This window comes from Sceloporus occidentalis, unplaced genomic scaffold (assembly GCF_023333645.1).
Source record: "Sceloporus occidentalis isolate IW3139 unplaced genomic scaffold, rSceOcc1.0.p SCAF_7, whole genome shotgun sequence".
In the NCBI taxonomy this organism is placed as follows: domain Eukaryota; kingdom Metazoa; phylum Chordata; class Lepidosauria; order Squamata; family Phrynosomatidae; genus Sceloporus; species Sceloporus occidentalis.
This window is the reverse complement of record NW_028316987.1, coordinates 38410057-38428884: the sequence shown is the minus strand read 5'-3', so window position 1 is coordinate 38428884 and position 18828 is coordinate 38410057. Positions and strand designations below refer to the sequence as shown.

Genomic DNA, 18828 nt, shown 5'->3' with positions numbered 1-18828 from the left:
CAAGCAGGAGCCACCAATTAAAATGTAGCACAGAAATTCTGCTAAGAACAGGTCTTCCTTGATTTAGACCATGGCATTGTCCACTCTCAGAATCTAGTCTGGCATCCTATGAAATATTTGCAATATTGTAAATTGGGTTTACAATCCCATAACTTTCAGGATTCATGTTTATGGTCATTAATGACCAAAGGTGATCCCAAAAGAGGTACCTCTTAAACCGGGCAGCATCTCAAGCATTGACTGAGGCATTGCAGATCAGGGTGCTAAAAAAGATGACTGCAGTATTATCCCATTCATGAGGCATGTTGAGAGAAGTGACTGTGTCAGGACACCAAGACATGTCCCAAAAAATCCGAAGAGTGCTACCATCATCATTTCTTACTGGTCTAATCATCACTGCCTCAGAAACCTTTCAGCTGGAGTGCTGCCTGACTGAAGAGGTAAGTTTTTTGGGTGGTGACATTGGCAGAAGTAGCTACAATGACAGAGTTCCATCATTGTAGCTGCACCTAACAATGCAGGATCTTAGCCTTGGGGTGTTAAATTTCCAGCATTAGATTGAAAGACAAATCATGAAACCTTAGATCCAGATCTTGAGAAAGTTACTATTCTGGACTACAATTCTGAGAATCCTCCTGAAAATGTAACTTCTCCAAATTTTACCTAAATCACTCTCTTGCTCTGAAGAGTCGATTCAGTTTAACAAACAATTTTGCATCTCAATTAACAGTGTGCCTCCAAACAAAAGGCTTTGGGTTTTTAGCTGTTCAGAAACTGACTAAGAATCCTTGTCTGTTCCACCAAATTTGTGGCATTGAATTGGGGGATACTACATCTACATTTCTTTTTTCTGAAAGACTTTTAATCTTTAAAGAGATTGCAAGCAGATACAGCATGATCCATACTTACAGCAGGAGCAATGCAGTGGAGCTATGGCATGGTCTCCAAAGTGTGGTGGGCTGCAAATTGCACATGACTGCTCCACTTGCATTCAGCATAGCTTTTGCAAGGACATTATGTGTGTGTACAAGTCAGGTTTAGAAAAGGCTTTTCTTCAAGTTATACATGAGAGAGATGCATGGTGCGTGAACAGGCATACTCTTACTTCTTCTCTGCATCTCACCTCCCTTGGGATGGTCCTCTTCAGTTCCTACATGGTTTCATACAGAAATGTTCAGAAACAGAATGTGTAGATTTTAATTTTAATTGTTTTTCTTCTTTATTATGTCTATAGATACGATAATGACAAGAACAAATAGTTGCCAATCTGACAGCAGTGGATTTCTGGAAGATCCTTCTGAGCCCTTACCTCTACAGGTGAGTAAGGAATGAGAAGCTTAAATCTATGGGGAAATTACATTTAGTTTTGGGAGAGGTTCAACATTTGGAATAAAGAAATTAAAAAATAACCTCTGAGAAGTGTAATGGTCAGGACTGGATATTTATTAATATTGTTTATGAGGTAGGTCCATTCTTTTTATGCAAATCTGATTTTGAACAGTATTAATCAATATCCAGTCTTGACCATTACACTTTTCAGAGGTTATTTTTTAAGAAAAATGTCCCAGGTTTCAGAAGCCTTTGTGGAAGTTATCTCTGATGTCTTGTGAACCCTCACCCCAAGCTTCAAATATATGGAAGCTCTCTATGTTCTTTTTTTACTTGTTACTTGCCCAGTGCCAACTGCAACAGTCTTTCTGCCAAAATTCTAAAGCAGACATAGGCAGCTTTCTGAGGATGAAGGGATGTGTTGGCCTCTCCTTACACATACCAGGGATTTCATATTGCAAGCTCTCATGTTATATGTGCTTGCTTCTGTGTTCTCACACTCTCTTTGGATGTATGCTGTTTAAATGCTGCTTGCATCCTAAGAGACCAGAAACTGCACCAAAGCTTTGGTGCTGCTTTAGGCATCTTAAGATGCATGTGTCATTTAAACAGCATACCTCCAAAGTGACCCGAAGCAGCTTTATTTTGGCCTGTCTTTTTGGGCCCTTTCTCTCTTTGGTGAGAAAATGTCACCACTACTCTACAAAATCAAAAAGAGAAATGCTGAACGAAGAAGTGGGAGACAGTTGAATAGGACAATTCTGAACATGTTTTCTCTGAGGCAGGTACTACTGAGTTTATAATATTAATATAATATTTATTTACTTATACCCCACTCTTCAGCCAAAAGGTTATCAGAGCGGCTTACAAATTGTTAATTGGACATTTCCCTGCCCTCAGGCTTACAATCTAAAACAGGTGCACCCACATAACCACATAAAAGCAGTTCAGATTAGTTGAATTTAAATTGGTTTCATTAATCCGAACTTGCTCTGGGGTCAACCCACAGGGATGTAAAGGCAGTTTTATTTCTCTTCCAGGCCCTGTCCTTGCCTGGAAACCTGAGACTTAGCTTCAGTTCCCATGATGGACAATCATTTCTACGACACAGAAAAGATTCAGTTCCAACAAGCACAGACCTTCAGTCCTATACAGAGGGGTCCACCACTGACACATCAATAGTAGACAGTGGCCATCATGATGTATTATTGCCCAGCCTGAGCAGAGAACATACTTTTCAGGGAGAGGAAATCTTTTATTCTATAAATGAAGAAGATGATCTGTATGTGACTTTTGGTGGCCAGATGGAGAGTACTACCAGTGAAACTGGATTTCAAATAAATGAGAAGGAGACACGAAGTGGAGAAGGAGAATTGGAAAAGGGAGATAGCTGTGTGCAAGAGTATCTTTTGTGCCATCACAGTGATAGTATGAATCAAGTTGAAATTAACTCTTCAGAAGAAAACTGTCCTTCACACTGTAATGAAGTAAATTCCAATGTAGATGTAACTCCAGCAAATAAAAACTCCATACCTTTCATTGTATGTAATGGGGGACAATTCTGTGAGGACAGAAAAGAATACGATGAACATTTGACTGAAGAAGTAGAAATTAAAGAAGATGCATGTCTAGAAGGTATAGATGTAGGTACTGCAGGGAAGCCAGATGATTTGCAGGTTTGTGGAAAGTTGGACTCCCACATTCCACTCACAGATGTCACAAGCAATTGTCAGGATATTGATGTAAGTGATCCAGTTATACGTTTGGATGCAACCAGGACCGATAGAACTGATTGTGAAATCAAAGCTACACAACCAGAGCTCAATGTTATTCCCAGAAGCCTCCTTCCTGGTGATACTTCCTACTTTGGAAAGAGAGAAGATGGATCCTTGGACATGTTACCAGCAAGCATGGAACTGGGAAAAGAGGAACATGTCCCTTGCTTTGAAATGAATAGTAATAGCCCCTTTAAATCTGTCACTGTCCAAATGTCTTCAAGACTAGTGTCCAATATGCAGAGCATCTCATTGGGTGAAACTGGTGTAAAAAGCCAGTCGATGGACTTCTCAGCCAAGGTGCCCCAGAACTCCAAGGATGAGCCTGTACTGACATCAATCCCAGTGGCATCAAATGGGGAAGATGAGCAAATGAAAGAAGCTTCTATTCAAACAGACAAGAGCCCAACAAAAAATGAAACTCTCCCCCTATTTCATTTTTTTCCTCCATTTCACCAGCATGGTCATCTTGTGAAGTCCACTTCCCTAGACACAGGACTTTATGGGAAATACAGATCTTACTGCCATGAACCTTTCAATGCCTGGTGTGACCAGCACAGAGGTCACTGCTGCTCACTGAACTCCCATCACAGCTGTTTGATGTGCACTTTCCCCTTTGCTACTTCATGCAACCACCCTATGGCATGTTGTTCATCTCATGCCGCCACAGAGTTACAGCTTCTGAAAACTCTCAAGCTGTTGCAGGATACAACAATGAGAAATATTTCTTCTGTAAGTATACTTCTGAATGAATTATGGTTATAGTTGCTAACTAGCCAGTACAGTCTGGTTTGACCAGTAAAACTATGTCTGTCAAGTAACCAGCAGATGGGTCTGGAACATTAATGGGCTTCAGATTATTCAGGACCATGAAGACATGTTTCCTGTTAGACGATTTTTGTGTATAACCTAGTATTGCCTGCTCTGATAGTCATTCTGCAGGGATCTCATCAGACCTCTTTACCATTGCCTGCTATTAAGAATGTGAACATCTATCTGACACATTTGCATTGTATTTCTCAGTATCCCACCAGTATTCTCATCTATTTCAGTTCTGTTTTAATTTACGAAAGTCCTCCCCTTCTCACAATTTGTCCATATTTTCCAAAATGAATGCATTTTTCTAATATATGTATTTTTGCCTTAATGCAAGCATTCTGTGTGTCTTTTTCAAATGTACACATTTTAGTCGCAAAACATTGTTCAAGTGTACACATTTTTCAAGTATACATATTCAGCTTTGCTGAACACCCAACCACCCCCTGCCAGCATGCATGGCAGTTCTCAGAAATGTACAAGTGCCTAGGGTGAGATGTCTCAGGTGAGATGGTTGCCAATCTCAGAAGGTGAAAAATAGATATTCTTATAGATAAACATTTGACTTGATATGTCCTTGGTCTGACTTCATGTATGTCTGTTGGAGGAGTAGAAAAAGTTAACCTTTTGTTTAAAAAAAAGATAAAAAAGCAGGAACTGTAAGGCTTAATTTTGTCACACTATTCAAACAGTGACAAACTAAATTTGGGGACCTGAACTTGGATTATATTAATTTACAGAATTTACACATTTACAATTTGTTCATGTTTCCATTCTCACTATGTGATGAAAAACTGCTTTTTTCAAGGTACCAATAGTGTGTGGATATAGGATGTGCACAAATAAATTCTGATGACAGATTTGGATAAATACGTGGAGCTTGGTGGTGGAGTCAGAGGACAGCACTCTGCCTGCCTTTCCATGTACTCACAATAGGAATATAAAGAATGCTAACCAATTTTTCTTGTTCTTGACTAGAATACTTTGCTGACAAAATGATCAACTACTTCAAGATTTTGTTTTTGTTTTTTTACATTTTGAGAGTTTTTCACCCATTTGGGGGGGGGGGGGATCCAGTTGGGCTGGGATCCAGTTCAGTATTAAAGAATTCTTATTTATAGTAGTTAGCAACCAAATATGACCTCCAAAACCTACATTTGACAGTGCCTCAAGCAAAGGGTTCCTGAGGCACTGCAGTTCAGAGCACTGGGAAATTATGTCTGCAATCCTATCTTAGTCATGGGGCCCATTGAGAGAAATGGTTGTATCAGGCCATACTGTATACCAAGGAGGGGACTTAATATCAATTTATTTTTACTTGATTCCCAGATTGATGTAAATAACATAGATATCAATGATGTAAAATCAGTTTCATATGATTTTATTTGATAAAGATGTCACTTGTGCCATCTTAATTTTTTTTATGCATGACTTTTCTGAACTGCCCTAACATTTACAAATGTCCACAAGATGGCAATGTTTCACAAAACACAACTGTCCAAGGATCTTTCATAATACATAATTTGTGTAGACTGCTTGATGACCTGCTGAAAAGTAGCATTTTCCCCCTCAGTAAACCTAACAAATAATATGATGGCATCACAACAGTAATTTTTTACCAATATTGGCAATCAAAGTAAATTAAACAATCCAGGTTCATTCGCATGATTTGTGGTTTTTGCCTGTTCATCCTAAACTATGAACTCATGTTTAAGAAAGAATGGGGGGGAAATGCTGTGTGCATATGTCCTTAGCTTGGAGATGTGAGCAACAGGGAATGCACATTTCCAAAATCTCCCTGAAAAGGGTGGTGGATGGTAATGAAGAAAAATGAGTATTGCTAACAATGTTCTATGGGAAAGCATTACTGTTTGTAGATATGCAGAAGTATGTGAATTCACTGACATAGCTATAGAACCTATTAGTAACTGGAGGTTCTCAGGTTGATTCAGTCCAAGACATAGGGCTTCTTGAGTTGGCACTACCTACCTTACATTGATATGAACACATAGTAAATTGCTGTATCGTTCTGATGCAGGGCACAGTCCATGAAATTGAAGTGATGAAAAATTCATGCAAAAAGTTTCAAGAACGTCTGGATGAGATTGAGCAGCACCTGATAGAGCAAGAGGCTCTCTTTTTCACCTCAATGTCCAATGAAGGACGGTAATGGCATCACATATATATGCAACTGCTATTTTTTTGTATAACACAGTGCATTTTTCACACCATAATGCATGCAATGAAAAGCACCATTAGTGTGGGATGGGAGAAATCCTACAGTTAGCCCTGGTGCTCAACAGGCCTGCTTGTCCAAGACATATTGCTGTCTGAGATAACGGAAAAGAAGGGTCCTCTTCCCTGCTTCATGTATAGAAGCCAACTGCACTGGTCATTGAATCTTACTTCATCATTGCTGATGGAAAAACCATTCTCTGCTACACTTGAGGCTTATTTAAGAGGAGGGAGGAGAAGATCGATTGTGTAGTATGCATAGTTCTGTGTTTCAACAAAAGGGAATGGATGGGGATGGGGTCTCGGAAGGAACTTTTAAGCAAATTGTGATGTTGATCCATTTGCAGCCTAATGGTCATTGTCTCAGTCTTAGTGATAGGGCCATCCTAGCTGAAAATACAGAGTGCTGTACCCAGACTGTTTAAAAGACAAGAAAGTCCCAAATTTTGTTCCTCTTCTGTCTGGTTTTATTGTAGAGATCCACGGATGCTTTGTTTATCCCAGAATATTTTCTATTAGGTCCTGGTATGATCAGAGGCTTTTTATACGCATTTCCCAGGTCAATTTATTTCAATTCAGTATAAAACAGGAAAGAATAGGAACAAAATCTGGGACTTTCAATCAATCTGGATACTCCCACAGTTGGCTGAAATTGTACAATATGAATGTTCAGTGTGTGAATAAGAATTTTTCAATAAAATACAGAATTAGTTGGTTTCTAAATCTGAATCCCAAACTATTGGGATAAAAAACATTGTATGTAAGAAAGCTATTTGAACCATTTGGGGGCTACACTAAAGGCTGCCATTTCTTGTCTTTGTTACTCTGGCGTCTTCCACAGAGAAGAAAGAAGACAACTGCGGGTCCTACGGCAGGCTGTGCGTCGAGAGGTGGCTGAGTTGGAATGCCAGCTGCAAGATCGTATGCGGCAGGTTAGGGAAGGAATTCTTATGGTACGTTCTCCAAGAAGATAGTCTGGGGAATGAGTGACACTGAAGTCTACATGGAGCTTCTTCTATATACCTTTTGGGGTAAAGAGTTGAGGCAATGCCACACTGTAGCCAGAGTATTGCAGCATCTGCCCTGGCTTCCTATAATCTCCTGGTTTTAAGGCCTGGTTTCCTCAGTGATGTCAAACAGCTCTCAAGTGAAAATTTGGTGAAATTTTAAAGAAAATTAAAAATAGAAAATTTATTTTTATTTTTTTAAAAAAATTAAATTTTGAAATTTTAAATTTCATTAAAAAAAAACCCTAAGTCCTCTCCTTTCTCCTCTCACTGAGCCTCACCCCATTCACACTATCTCTCCAGCATTTTAAAGAAATACAGGTTAATACCACCACCCATTTCTGCCAAAAATGCAGATGTTTGAGGAGCAGTGGTGTCAACCCCCCCTTAGGGTGTCACCTGGTGCAGGCCACACCACCTGCACCCTCTTAGTGACACCACTGTGCAGAAATAGCACTAAATCTTAATCTGCTCTGTACACTGACCGATCCATCTTTTTCTTTCATTCTTTTTCATCTCTGCTCTTTTTTCCCCAGCATCTGGATCAATTATTAAGCGAACAGTCTCACCTGTGCTCAGAACTTGGAATTCCTGATTGGAGGGATGAAAAGGCATCTAGAACTGACCACAGTCTCCCAAATATTGCTTCTCCTTCTTTCAATGCCAAAGCCAAGTGTTCAAAAAATACATGCCACAGGAGAACACCAAGCAGAAGTGCCACAGTCCCATCCACCTCATCGGCCTCTCCATTCAGACAAGATGAATTGCAGGCTTCAGCTTTGGCTGCAAGCAAGCCCAGTTCTAAATCAAACCCCGAGGAAGTTCGCACCAGTAAAAAGGAACCTAAAGCTCCTTCTCAGGCCAAAATGGACTTCAAGGCCTTTATACAGAATGTAAGAATTAATTTGCCTCAGGTTCCTAGAGCAGGGATGGAACTTTTGCCTTTCACACTCTCTTGTCTCTGATTCTGGGGTGTGGTGGGGTGGGATGGGAAAAAGTAACCAAACTCTTGAATGAACTCTTGAGATGCCACAGAACCATAAGAGCAGTTAGACAGCTCATGTACTCAGGTATGTCATTTTTATTCAAATGTGTTCTTTTCTTTTGGACCACGGAGGTATGGCATAAAAGTCTGAAATCATTTCATTTCTCTGTGTATAAGATCCTTTAGGGCACAGTAATCCATAATAGACTAGTAGAGAGTGGGGCAACTAGAGAAGCATCTGGCTATGCCCCCATAGCCAGATATAAGATGATAACATCAACCACTGAGATCTGCTGTACTTGTCCCGAGGTATCAGTGGCAGATATCATCACTTTGTTTCTGGATACATGGACATACCCAGATGTTTCTCCAGTTCATCTCCCACAACCACTGACTGGCCATGTGGCATGGTATCTGCAGTAGCTGAATAGTGGGTGATGGGTGGGATGCTTTGATCCTTGTGAAGAGATGAAAAGAATACCAACCTCTGCAATAAACAAAAAAGGGACATGTACAAGCCTAAATTGAATTTATACCTGCACATGTCAATAATGCCAGTCTCTGTGTGGGAAACTGTGGCCAGGCTTGTACCACATTTGGAATAAAAATAATCAGGGAGACAAGAGATGGAAGAAATTGTTTTGATGTTCAGAGCCATATTCCCACCACAAGCCACAAACTGCTTTTCCATATCTTAGAATACAATAATGTAGCATCTGTAAACCTAAAGCTGTAAATCTACTGTTGCCATGTATCTTCAACATACTATGACTCCAGTATCTCCTTGCACTAGGTTCCACTTGTATACATAAGATTGTTTAGAGTATGAGCCTAAAATGCACAGTTCGGGACGCTATTATTACATTTATAGTTATTTTTATTATTTTATGGCAGAGGTGGTCAACATATGAGCTTCTAACCTGACAGCAGCAGATATACTGTAGTACCTCTGGTAGTTTCAGGGTCCAATGTAGCCTCCCTCCATTCCACATGTGGCCATAAGGAATGACAATGGCATGGATGGTTTAATTAACAAAAATGATTATGCTAATCCCGTTTTGTTAGATTAACTGTCAGGGATTCATTTTCCTTAAATTGGATTCTAAAGTAAAAGGGGTAAAGGAGGTGCATAAAATAATTATAAGTTACTTAACATAAACAACTACAGTGCATCAAACTATTTCTATCCATATCATTTAAAAGAAACAGGCATTTGCAACAAGTTCCCCTGTTCCTTTTAAGACACTTCTTGATTGTGTACAGTCAGCCCACGCCATATGCGGGCTTCCCTTTCACAACTTTCAACTTATGCTGAAGCCGCAGTACAATTTAATGAATGGTCTGTGTGTTGCATGCATACATCCCATTGTTTTCAATGTGCAGTTTTCCCCTTACATGGGGGGGTGTTCCAAAATGGATCCCCCATGTAAGGGAAGGGCTGTATAATATACAGGAAGATGTCCCCAAACTTCTTTCTGGTAGTAAAACTATGAAGCTTTTCAATTACATCATGGGCCAACAGAGGTGAACCTCAGGCATGTGACACCCATTTTGAATGTAGTGAAGCTTGTAAGTTCTTGTGAAGCAATTGTCACTTAGCACATATCACTATTTGTGAGCCACTATGACTAAATATGGTTGTGACAGGATTATTTGGGGCAATTGGGATAGCATTGAGAATCCTAAATGGTTTGGAACCTCAATAACTGAGGGAGTACATCTCCCTATAGATGTCTGCCTGAGGATAGAGGTCTTCTGGAGAGTCTTCTCCTCTGTGTCTCACCAGGGAGGACAAAGCACTGCATGAAGATGAGAGAGACCTTCTCAGCTGTGACACCCCAGTTATGGCTCTCCCCTTGGAATCCCAATTCCAGAAAGCTTCAGTTAACTGCCAAGTAAAAATATGGATTGTCACTAAAGTTCTGGGCTTTAGTTATACATTTTCAGTGGGGCCATTGCACAAAGACATACAATATACTTCCTCCTACAATGTTCCTTCAAACAACCTGTACTGACATAAGTGGATATATGTCTATATATGTCAACAATAGATAGTAGTTTGTTTTCCAAGGAACTATAAAGCATTCTTTCTTTTCCCCGACCCCTCCACAAACCCTTTTCAGGAATGGCCTTAGTAGATTTTGATAACTTTATCAGCAATTGGATCTGCCTTTTTACTAACATGGCCACTTTCCCTCACAGTCTACCCCTCATAGGTTATTCTAAGTGTCAATATTATGTTATATTTTTTAAATGGTTAATCTGGCTAACTTTCTGTTAATTTGTTTTCCTTTTCCTTATTTCTTTTATTCTTATCTTTTTCTTAGTTGAAAAGATCTTTCCGAAATTCTTTCAGCAATGATGCAGCAGAAGGAAAAGACTGATGGAAGACTCTGCAATTATACTTTCCTATTTTCGTTGAAGCACCTCTCAGAATGGGAACTAAGCTGCTCTTTTATATACATGAGAATTACTCATAAACATTAAAATCACTTTTTATGAGAGAATGTGTCAAAAAGAGAAGTATGCAGAGAGATGAAAAGCCCCAAGGACAGGTTTGGATTAGAACCATTACGGAGAAGAGGCAAGGAGGGTACACTGACTGAAAAAGCCATCAAGAGATAGAACCTTTTATGGAAGTTCTGTGTAAATTGTACTTGCTGAAGATTTTTGATCTTCCTAAAGCCTGTTACATAGGGGATTGGTGCTAGAACTAATGGGTTTCCAGACAAATGCCCACTGTGTGATCTTCTCCAGTAACCGTTTTCATACTGGGTACTGTGATTTCCTGATGTTAAGTGCCATCTTCTGGTAGAAATTTAAAACAACAGGGAGAAGAACTCATCTATCTAAGTATCCCCCCCCCCCCGAACCCCCAGTGGGGTGATGCTCATGTTTTGTGGTTCTACTGCTTTTCTAAATTTGCGTTTCATTTCTGGAATTCCTTGTGTGGATTCTGTAGATGGTATAAATCCAATTCATAATCCCAACCTGAACAGACCTGTTCAATCAGTGGAATTCAATTAGATGTTGGTTTACCAAGTTCTCATTGATTCAGCAGTTGTGACTGACAACTGGAATTAGGACAGTGGTGGGCAAAGTGCAGCCTTTCAAGTGTTGTTGGGCTGCAACTCCCAGCAGCCCTAGTCAGAATAGCCAAAACTGACAGATTATTGTTGTCACCATCTGGTAAAATCTGGAACAACAACAACATTTATTTATAACATCATTTTGCCAAAGGGCAGAATACCAACACATATAATCAAGCACAAGACAATAAAACAAACACTATCATATGCTAAAGTTAGAATCCTTAACACCCCATCAGTTGATACTTGCCCCAGTAGTTTTAAACACACTCAGCAACTTAATCTGATGAGTTAAAGAAAAAAGTGTTCTGCCTTTTATGAAAATGGTTAATATCCTCCTCCAGCCAGAGATACAAAAGAAGACTCTTCCACAAATGTGGAGCCAAGTCCTGAAAGGCTCGCAACCTTGACAGAGCCATATGCATTATTGGAACTGTCAACAATCCTTTACCTGTAGTTCTTAGGTTTTTAGATGGTATGTACCATGCTAGGTGAGCTGTCAAATACCGAGGGAGGTTAGAGCTCAAGGACTTAAATACCAGGACCAAAAGCTTGTAAAGAACCCTGACTCAAGCTGGTAGCCAATGGAGGGATCTGTGAGGAAGTGAGACTTGTGAATATTTAGGAAGATTTAAAACAACCCCGATGCACTATTCTGGATTAAAACCAGGGGGTAAAGAGAGCAGGAAGGCAAACCTGCCTCTAAGCTAATATTTCACACCTCGTCCAGGTGTGAAATAACCAAGGCCTGGACGAGGAGATAGGTAGTGTCAACAGTCAAAAAACTATGGATGCTATGGATGTTCAAAAGATGGAAACTGCATGCCTTTTCAGTTGCGTCGATAAAGGGTCATGGGGACAAATGATCATCCAGCAAAAATCCAAGGTCCCAGGCAACCGAGACAGAGCTGTGAATCATCCTTTAAACATAGTGGAGCTAATGAAAGTAGAGCTTCTGGGTGGTCAGGCTGAAACACCAGGATCTCTGTTTTATCCATGTTCAACTTAAGACAGTGTCTGGTCATGTACTGAGAAGTACTCAACAGGCAATCCATCATGGACTTCCACATGGCAGTGTCAAATAAATCAAAGATCTGATTGTCATCTGTATAAATGTGATATTTAAAACTCACTTCTGTAATAAGAGATCCAAGGGGAAGCATATATAATGAGAAAAGAAGAGGACCCAACACGGATCCTTGAAGCACCTCTACAGTTACAGGGAGAGTATAGATGCCTGAAAAGAAACAGGAAATGAATGGTCCAACAAGAAAGGTTTAAACTGGGAATAGTAGGATCTGATGGTCCAAAGTGTGACAGAGAGATGTGTTAGGATCAACACAGATGTTTGACGCCAAACTAGAATATAATGTAGAACATGAGTCAGAGCCATTTCTGTGGAATATGAAACCCTGATTGAAATTGGTCAAAAAGAAAATCATGTGTGGCCAAATAAGGTCCCAAGTGGGAGAGGGCTGCTCCCTCCAGGACTTTAGAAAGAAATGGGAGGAGAGACATAGGGTGAAATTAACACAAAGCAAGGGATCCAGGGGTGTTCTTTTAATAAAGGGTGCATAACAGCATGCTTAAAACAACCCAGAAAAATACTCTTTAAGAAGGAACAGTTCACCAAGTGAGCTATAAAACGCAAAGGCACAAAGACTGGATAAAGAAAAGAAGGAAAAGGGTCAACAGTACAAAAAGTAAGAGAGGGAGACAACACATCCTGGAGGGTTGCACTTTGTCCACCCCTAATTTGGGCCTATGAAACTGGCATTTGTTATTTTCCCATTTGTAAAGTTTCCTGTGAACTTATCACACGAACAAATAAGCTGGCTTACCTCTTTCGCATTCAGTTCAGGATCCAGGATGCCCCTGGATGTTATCAGATCTAAATCGCCACTGATCTAGCCGCAATGCCACTGCCCGGATGCATCCCGGGTCAAAGCCTCATTTACAGCACTTTCTCAAAGTCAGAGAGTTTTTGACTTCAATAAATGGCAGGCTGAGCGAGACTTCGACCCGGGATGCATCTGGGCAGCTGCATCACAGCTAGATTGGTGGCGATTTAGGTCTGATAACATCTGAGAGCATCCCAGATCCTGAACTGAATACAGTAAAGGTTAGCTGGCTCATATCTTTGTGTGATAAGCTCCCTGGTCTTATAATCAAATGAACTTTTAAAAAGAAGATGGGCGTCTACCTAAAAAGCTATCTTGTGTTTTAATTCAAAATTTATATGGCCTCCCCCTCCTCAGAATTTTAACCCCCTCTTTCAACTTCCTTTTAACAAATCCCTTCATTTTTAAAATGCTTCTTCATTTGAAATAAAATATGTTGATCCTCTTTGGTGATTTTCCAGTCACATAGATGATGTATCTGACATGATGGTGGAAAGTGATCCCACTTAGTTCAACAACACATTGTTCCTTAGATCCTGGGTGCTGCTTGGGGTTAAATTCAGGGTTATTGCCCATCTCATTATGCGTGACTGACTCTTCTTACACTGAGCCATTTATGGTATCATTCTCCTCCTATCAACCTCAAAGTGACCTCAAAAATCTGGTGCTGTGCCTCTTTCCCCTTCTCCTCAACTACCTGAATGAATTGGACCAACAATATATCTCACTACTAAAATATTGTTATAGTTTCATATTTTTACAAATATATTATGCCATTCTGATTATGAGGAAGCCAATACAACAAAACTGTCCATATGTCCTCTGTGTGGAGGAGTCATGCACATGAATACCTTAAACATATCCTCCATGCACCACTACACTCTCACCAATGTCAAAGGAACCCTGTGCAGAAATGTCTTTCTGTGTCAGATATCTGTGTTTCACTGGGGCAATTTGTCTGTAAACTCCTAAAATATAGATGTTGTTATAAGACGGCTAAAACTGACAATCCTTGTGGTGAATTTCCTTCATAATCAATAACACCTTATTGCATAAAGTCAAATACTGACTCTATAATATTGAGTCTGGCAGATCTTATAGTTTAATAAAATATATGTGCCCAAGGCCTTGTTTGGCTATGGGAGGGCCTAATTCCTGTGTGAATGCTAATTCATCGTTCCTCGTTCCTGTCAAAATAGTGGTTGCCAACTCATGATCTTCCAGGTGTTCTCAGATCTGTTCTTTAACCATGTTAGTTGCAGTTGATAGATGTCCAACAATATCTGGATGACTACATTTTTTATTCCTGCTATAAATGTATATGTTATTGAAGAGATAGGGAGATATACCAGTACTTTAACTTGCCAATGTAATAAGGTTAAGTAGCCTAACAGCATGCCTGAATTATTCTAGCAATAAAAACATCTGAGCAATGGAGCAAAAATTCTTCCTAATGTCTCCCTCATTTCATTTGGTGTAGCACTTTGCCCAAAAACTAACAACTGAGCATTTCTCAAACACAGCCTCCATTCATTAGAGCAGGGTGTTTTCAACATTTAATGGTGCATTGCGTTTTGACAGCAGTCAAGACTGGCCTTTGAGCTCCTCTCAGACATCAAGGAAACTCGCCCAACATTACTTTAACTGGTTTATGTCAAGCCAGTCATTTTCACAGGACACCGTGGGCTTAAATCAGTGTGAATTTTGTTTGGGGCACCTCACCACCAACAAACATACAGTCTTTAGTGGGACGGGTGAGTTTGGGGACAATATAGCTTTCTTACCTTCTGCAGATTGCAAGGAAAGTTTCTGGAGGAGGCCATAAACAGGGTCTGAACCTGTGAATACTGAGCACCATGGAAAACATCATCTCTGTTGTTCTTTCATTTATGCTGAGAATGCTCATAGCAGCAGACAAGTTACAGGAGAAATAAATTTTCTTGTAGTTACACACCCTTGAACACTGCATTAATCATAACAGTCTCCAGACTGTTCAGTTTTAGTAACTTTCCATTTTTCCTTTTACTACCCTTAAGGTTTTGCTCTTCAACTCCGTTCATCCCAAACCTTGGGAAGTACCCAAAAATTAAATAAATAAATAAATAAATAAATAAATAAATAAATAAATAAATGACAGTGAAAAATTGGATTCATCTCTGTGCATACAAAATATGCAAAAAAATACATACTTTGGATGTGCAGTCATGACTGATACACTTCACACTCATATGGACACATACACATACAATTCATGAGCAATGTTCCTAATTTAATATACACTTTTTAATATTATTATTACCTAAATTGGCATTTTCGTGTGCACAGATCCCCAACATGTTTTTTCTAGAAAAATTCTGTTTCATCATTCAAAGAAGTACATATTTCAAGGGACTACTGAGTTCCAGTTTGTCTGTTCATTCAAATGTGAGAAAAAGTTTAATTCCCCGCTCTGCCATGGAAAACTGCTGGATGAATTTGGGTGAGTCACATCTTCTCAGCCCCAGAAAACCCCACAATAGTTTCACATTAGGGCCCCTATAAGAAACAAAGCACAGAACAACAAACAATAGAAGCATAATTTCCAAGTCAAAGGAAGTAATAGTCCCATTATAGCAACTTAGGTTCTCTAAAGGGCAATTAGATGAATGGCCAAGGGATGGGCTGTCTCAGGGTATTTCTGAATATGTGTTGCAGGGAAAGGCAAAGTGTCATTGTAAGTTTCTCACAGTCATCTGGTTGGCTAGAGTGTAAATAGCATAGTGGCCCAGATAGGCCTTTGGTCTGGGCCACAAAAATGTAAAGTTTCACCCAGGACAGAATGTAAGTTCATTTCTATTACATGTGGTTGGACTTGGTTAAAGTAGGATATTGGCAGAAGGGTGTAATAAACAATGAACCTAATCTGACGGTGCTGGCTACAGACCAGAAGATAAATTGAACATGAAATTTCTTATCAGAGCTGAACATCTACAATGAAAATAATACAGACTACAATCAACTGGTTTCTAATCACAGTATGAGGATGCAATTTGACATCCTCTTGACATTTGCTTGGTGACAACATGAGGTGGTTATTGATTTCCACATCCTCCAAGTCCTTCCTATCTGCCCTTGGCAATGGGCACAAATCAGATTTTATGCACAGCTCACTCCTTGTGTTGTTTAATTTAATCAGTGCTTACACATCTGTTTCCATTTGTTTTAGTAAAATATGATCTACAACCTAACAGATATGAAGTGATATTAAATATAAGCTGTTCCTGTGCATCTTTCAGGGCTGCCTAATAAAAAGTGAAGACTAGTAAAAACACAAGCTGTGGAAATGACAAGATATTGGGCTGACACCTTGAAGTTATTTAGGAGAAACGGATGCTACCCTTATTTTATTTTTTTACAAAACAACAACTGTATACACCCTTGAGCAGAAATGGTCAACATTAATCAACAATGATGTTTTGGGGGGGGGGGGGGAGGATAGCAGATTTCAAGAAGACACCAGCAGAACAGTTTAGGTTTCCCTCCTATTTGTCCTGAGGGGTAGGACTGACAATGTCATTGAAGACATCTGCATTACTTTGGGTGTGGATTCTGTCTTGCCTCTGGGTATTAGGATAACTAAGTGGTGCCTTTAGCTCTTCCCCTCAGTGTTTTGTACTCTTACTCCAACCTGGTTACTTCTAGATACATTGCATTACAGATCTCAGAATTCACTAGTCAGGTTGGGGAAGCCTGGGTGAGTTCATTAATCCAGAACTTTTCTTAGTCCCTTTCTAACACTATATAGACCTCTATCTCCTTGGCTTTATGTGTTCATGTTGCCACCTTATTTGTTTGGCAAGAGTCCTATTTCTTCAAAGAACCAAATGTTGAAGATGGGATAGGCTCAGTACAGACTAATGCTATGCACTGGCCTAGGGCCGATTTTAGGGCTCATGAAAGCAGAGCATCCACATGCTCCAGAGCCCTACCCCGCTGTCCGGGCACCATCATAGCTCACCCCTATCCACACACTATATTTTGTGCTGGTCAGGCCTCTTTCAGAGTACTACATTTATTTCTGGGCACCTCATTTTAAGAAGGATATAGAAAAATTGAAACAGGTTCAGAGAAGAGCAACAAGGATGATAAGAGATATGGGAAACAATTGTATGAAGTAAGGTTGAAGGAGCTGGGCATGATCAACCTTGTGAAGAGAAGACTGAGGGTGATACAATAGCACTTTTTAAATACCTCAAGGACTGTGACAGAGAGGAAGCTGCAGGTTTGTTCTCTGTTGCCCCAGAGGATAGACTTCCTCAGTTGACTGTATTATCAAGCTAACTATCTACATTCCCAAATCCCTTGCTTGATCGTTCACTGTCAGCTCCAGCTCTATCTCCATATGTGTGAAGTCAGAGTTTTGCCCCATGTGATTATACTTTACTCTTGCTTATTTTGAATTTTCTTTGCCAATTTTAATGTCTGTACCCCCCCCCCCCCCCAGTTTGGAGGGTTTGGAGATTATCACATTGACAAAACCCCCAACTGCTCCTCAATGGAATACAGTTGGGTTGTGGAATGCTTCCGGGAATTATTGCATGTAATTTTCCACCGATTCCAGTGGGCAGCTGCATCCCAAGTCCCAACCACACTTCGGAGGCCACTTTTCAAATTTGAAAAGCTGTCGACTTTGAAAAATGGCCTCTGAAGCACACCTGGGACCCAGGATGCAGCCGGACGGCAATTACCTGGCAGAATCCTCAATGAATTACACACAATAATTCCCTGTAGCATCCAGTTGGGGAACAGTCTGTTTTTTTGTCAATGTGATAAACCCCTCCCCTTTTGTAACCATTTCTTTTTTTAAAATCCATCATAACTATATTTGCTGTCTTCCACAAACCTGACCACCTCACTGATCATCTCTAATTCCAGAAAATTTAAAACACTTTGAAAGTACCCATCACCATACAGATTGTTGCAGGGTACCACTGATATGTCTTTCCAGTGAATTATCCCTACCCTTTTTTTCTCTTTTAAACTTGGACCAGGTGCCTGGCATGAACAAAGGTGGTAGTGCTTTCTGTGTTTTAGATTTTCTGAACACTTACTGAGAGAGTACTGACTGAATGACCTTTCAGGTACCATCCAGTTCTGTAATCCAAAAAAATTTAATAGACAAATTTACTGCTTAAACTACTTAAAGGGGGATTAAAATTGCAATCTTAATACAAAATGATAAATGGGCTGTTAAACTTAAAGCCAAAATAATTTAAAAAGGTTCTATGAAGTGTGTGATCCCAAGTCCTTGGAATGAAAGCCGTGACCCAAGGGCATCATTTGGCCTGCCAAATCTTCCTGGTGATTATTCTGCAGAGGATAAGGAAACACAATTACATCTTAGGCTAACAGCTGAACTTTAAAGGAATAGCATCTGGACATTTCTTAGGGGAAAACACTAATACCGGATTCACTGAGTCATTTTCCAAGGCTGTCTTTCCCCAGGGATTGCTCTTTTGGCCATTATTCTCCATGGAGGTCTGAGAGGACAGTATAATCTCAACATGCTTCCTTCTATATATGGTGTACATGGGCTTCTGATAGTTTGCATGCCTCAAAAAAACATTTTTAATGTTTTTGTTGCGGAATTACAGCAGATTTTTCAGAGAACACAAAGAAGAAGATTTCATATCTATGCCAGATAGTACTTAT

At 39.9% G+C, this 18828-nt stretch overlaps 1 protein-coding gene across 2 annotated transcripts in view; it reads left to right on the top strand.

Annotated features, from left to right (window-relative positions):
• ITPRID1 (ITPR interacting domain containing 1) overlaps nucleotides 1-13117 on the top strand; it is a 57905-nt gene extending 44788 nt beyond the window's left edge. For both annotated transcript variants that reach the window (XM_089532640.1, XM_089532639.1), the window contains exons 10-15: nucleotides 1235-1317; nucleotides 2370-3836; nucleotides 5959-6086; nucleotides 6997-7108; nucleotides 7699-8055; nucleotides 10475-13117. In XM_089532640.1, coding sequence (XP_089388766.1) covers nucleotides 1235-1317; nucleotides 2370-3836; nucleotides 5959-6086; nucleotides 6997-7108; nucleotides 7699-8055; nucleotides 10475-10531 — 2204 coding nt within the window. In that variant the 3' untranslated portion in view covers nucleotides 10532-13117. The remainder of the gene's footprint in view (nucleotides 1-1234; nucleotides 1318-2369; nucleotides 3837-5958; nucleotides 6087-6996; nucleotides 7109-7698; nucleotides 8056-10474) is intronic.
• Nucleotides 13118-18828: the final 5711 nt, after the last annotated feature.